Below are 3,233 nucleotides of genomic sequence, written 5' to 3'. Positions count from 1 at the left end.
GCTCTCACTCGGCTCATGCTGATGCGTTGAGCTTTGTACACCGAGAATGACAGGTTTACAATGAGCCAGAGCACGTCGTGGATGCTGTCGAACGTAGTCCTCTAGGACAATTGAAGCCCTGTCGCTAGCTGCTTCGGCGTGGCACATGCTCGTGATCTATGGGCTTTAGTTCATACGGTGCAGGCTGTTGCGTTCGCTGCAATGACCTTAAGACGCATTATCCCACCCGAAATGCCGCCGGCAGCCTGTAGTATCTGATCAACTGCTCATCGTTGCTATGGCCGTGGTGGCGGCTTCTTTGTCGCATATACCACTGGGGTCTCCTGCGCTTTGTCACCGTTATCTTCCGTCTCTTGTATCAGTTGCTGTGGTACCGACTCAGCGCTCGACTTGAATTGCGACGTGAACTCGTAATGTGAAACGCTGTCCACCGCCGTCGAATTGACGTCTGCCATCATTGCATCGAGCCGCATATATCCGGTGCCGTACTGGTCGGCCCGGCGTCGTTGCAGCGGTCGTATCGCGCTTGTGAGAGACGGCTTCGAAATGTGAGCCTTCTCCATTGAAGTCCCGGGCATTGATGAGTATTCTCGATAACATCCTCGCGTTCTCGCAGCCTCGTAGAAACCAAACAAACGTCGTCGAGCAGATTGTGTCCGTCCATCTTGCCTCTGTTCGATGATCACGGTCGAGTCGTATCAGCGATCACACGTGCTTCCGAATGAATGTGGAATCATCACTCCGTACGTCTAGAACGAAAATCGGCTCGCGGGTCGCGAGTGCAGCGGCGCCAATCTCCGTCACTCTCGCCCACATGTGCTTCCTGATCAGATCCCTAACTCGATATCTCGGGTGTCCCGGTAGTGCTTTTCGAGGCTCGGTCACTCGCTCCACGCCGGTTGATCCGTCCCAGCTTTCATTTGGTTAGAGAAGCTGGGCTTAACGAAGCTCCTCGTTTGCGTACATCTTTCCGGCGGCTGCTTGTACTTGAACTGGGGGCTCTGCGACAGCGAGTACTCATGCTGGTCATTTGCTGTTTCAGCGAATCCCATTGAGGGAAAGCGTCGTTTATGGACGTACTGCACAATAGTGCCCACTCCATGGCTCTACCTCCGAGCTTGGAGATGGCCATTGCCACCTTTTGCCGTTCTGTTAAGAACAAGGCGGAGTCAATGAACATCTCCTTCTGCTTAATTTAAAAAGGGAGGTTTTTCCTCATGGTCCCTCTGGATCGCGACATGTTCCTTTGTGAATCCTGTGTCCTGTGTCGCACACGCCCGATCGGCGCAAACGTGAATGCTCCGTAGAAAAAATAACCGTCGCCAGGCACTTGTACCACGTACGGGTCATGTTGTTAAAAGGAGTTCCACTAGTTGGAGCGGCTCCGCAGTCGGAACCAGTACGCGAAGACATTCAATGTCCGTGCTGCACGACGAACAAGCACTGAAACTCAAGTGCATCGGCACTTCATTGGTGGTGTCTCTAGAGGGAGCGCCGACGCCTCGCCTTCTGGTGCGATTCCTGCCGTCGATGCTTCTGCCTGCGCTGCAGCGCAGTCTGGCAGCGATTCCTGCTTCGTCCGTTTCGGTTTTGTTGCTGCAGCTCGTGCCTGTCGTGCAATATCCCGTGCCATTGGCCTATAGGTTTCCAGCTCTTTTTCTGCCTCGAAGCGGCCGTCCATTACGGAGCAGCTTCGAAATTGGGCCTATTGATGCCAGTGCTTTCTCCTCTTCCTTGCATGCTGTCGTTAATTGAGAGCCGGCAGGGCCATCGTGCCACCTTCAGACATGAAGTCGCTACTGTTGTTGCCATCCGCCTCCGGCGTCGGTACCAATGCCTGTACAGCGGGTGATGGCAAGAGCTTAAACGACGGAGAAAGCTGCATCCCGCCCGGTCCATCGTCATTCATCCTGTTTTTGGTATCCGATGCTGTTACTTGCAGCTCATCACCATGCAACAACGTTGGTGAAGGCTGAGACCCATCCTTGTGCAACTCTCGCTGCGGCCCCTGCTTTGGTTTGCAGTGCCGCTGCAGCAGCTTTAGCTTATATTAATGTCTCCTCGTCAGCTGTCGACTTCCTGCGGAGCTTTGCAATGGCTGCTTCGGCAGCCTCTCATTCAACCCTTGCATTTTCTTCGGCTCTCGTCTTGGCTTGTTCGTGGCCGTCCGTGCTCGTCTTATCACGCTGAGCTTTACGCGACGCTTTTCCTTTAACTTGTCTCCAGTGGTCGTCCTGCTTGGTACCTAGCTCTGCCTCCACCTTCACTTGGTCTTTTTTGCCCGACGTCGTTAATGGCTCCCTCGGTCATCCGTCAGCTTGGGTTGTTGCCGCTGTATCTGGCTTCGCTGTCGCAGCAGCTAGCGTCTTGCTCTCTGCCCAAGACTGCACTTTATGCAACCTTACAGAGATTTCCTGGAATAGCAAGTAATAATGAGCTGATCTGTTCCTAAGAAATACGTTTATAAATCACTGACGACGTTGACATTGCATGTAACGGGGTGTTCCGTTATATAAGTATTATGTGCTATAAGAGGAAATAAGCAAAGAAGTACAAATTATTATCGATATTTATTTTGACTCAAATAGTTCCAATAATACCAAATTTCATATTATTGATGCAATGAGACATTAGCTCTATTGATTGGTTGATTTAAGTCTAATAACACCGCCAATCGTTTCAATACACGATTGTGCGGTGCGCAAGGAGACGCCATACTTAGTTAGATATTAATATAATAAGTTCAGAAGTAGATAGAAGATGGTTACGTAGGAAACTAATTAGATTAACACAGTTTTACTTTTTCAGAATTCTAAATTTAATCAATTACCTTTGGTAGCTAACGTCCCTTGGCTACTTAGAAACCATCGTCTGTACTCTTGCGTACGTGAAGTTTCGAGGCACCCTACTTCCACTGTAATCAGTGTAAGATTAACTAGTACTTACCAGTTCTAGTGAAAGGTGCCTGGTCACACCTGGTAATCATTTTGTAGTCCGTTCAACGGCCCACGCACGTTCTATCCAGCATGAAAATGTTGGATGAAGGAGGAGGGAGCTTCCAAGCCCCTCAAAAAGGTTATTATGCTACGCGTGAAAGGTTTCCTCATATGAGTGATCTCGAATGGAGAGCGATCGAACGAATGACCTCGGTCGTAGGCGGGCTAGGCGTCGGCGCTATGCTGTACACTCTAGGAAGAGATGAACATCATGCGGCCATAGCCGAGTTCACTCAG

At 50.5% G+C, this 3,233-nt stretch overlaps 3 protein-coding genes across 3 annotated transcripts; 2 read left to right on the top strand and 1 right to left on the bottom strand.

Annotated features, from left to right (window-relative positions):
* Positions 1 to 275: 275 nt before the first annotated feature.
* On the bottom strand, positions 276 to 578 carry CCR75_007731 (uncharacterized protein; the record flags this gene model as incomplete). The annotated part of the gene is made up of 1 exon (XM_067965789.1): positions 276 to 578. The coding sequence occupies one exon, from the start codon at positions 576 to 578 to the stop codon at positions 276 to 278; it is 303 nt and encodes a 100-aa protein (XP_067822328.1).
* Positions 579 to 1,416: 838 nt separating this feature from the next.
* On the top strand, positions 1,417 to 1,755 carry CCR75_007732 (uncharacterized protein; the record flags this gene model as incomplete). Its single annotated transcript, XM_067965790.1, has 1 exon — positions 1,417 to 1,755. One exon carries the CDS (start codon positions 1,417 to 1,419, stop codon positions 1,753 to 1,755), a length of 339 nt encoding a protein of 112 aa, XP_067822329.1.
* Positions 1,756 to 1,787: 32 nt separating this feature from the next.
* CCR75_007733 (uncharacterized protein) lies at positions 1,788 to 2,190 on the top strand (the record flags this gene model as incomplete). The annotated part of the gene is made up of 2 exons (XM_067965791.1): positions 1,788 to 1,893; positions 1,943 to 2,190. The coding sequence occupies 2 exons, from the start codon at positions 1,788 to 1,790 to the stop codon at positions 2,188 to 2,190; spliced, it is 354 nt and encodes a 117-aa protein (XP_067822330.1).
* Between the last annotated feature and the right edge of the window lie 1,043 nt (positions 2,191 to 3,233).

Source organism: Bremia lactucae (genome assembly GCF_004359215.1).
Source record: "Bremia lactucae strain SF5 chromosome Unknown BlacSF5_NotPlaced_17_SHOA01000003.1_2250557bp, whole genome shotgun sequence".
NCBI classification, from domain to species: Eukaryota; Oomycota; class Peronosporomycetes; order Peronosporales; family Peronosporaceae; genus Bremia; species Bremia lactucae.
The sequence above is the reverse complement of the archived record's forward strand: the minus strand, read 5'-3'. Positions and strand labels throughout refer to the sequence as shown.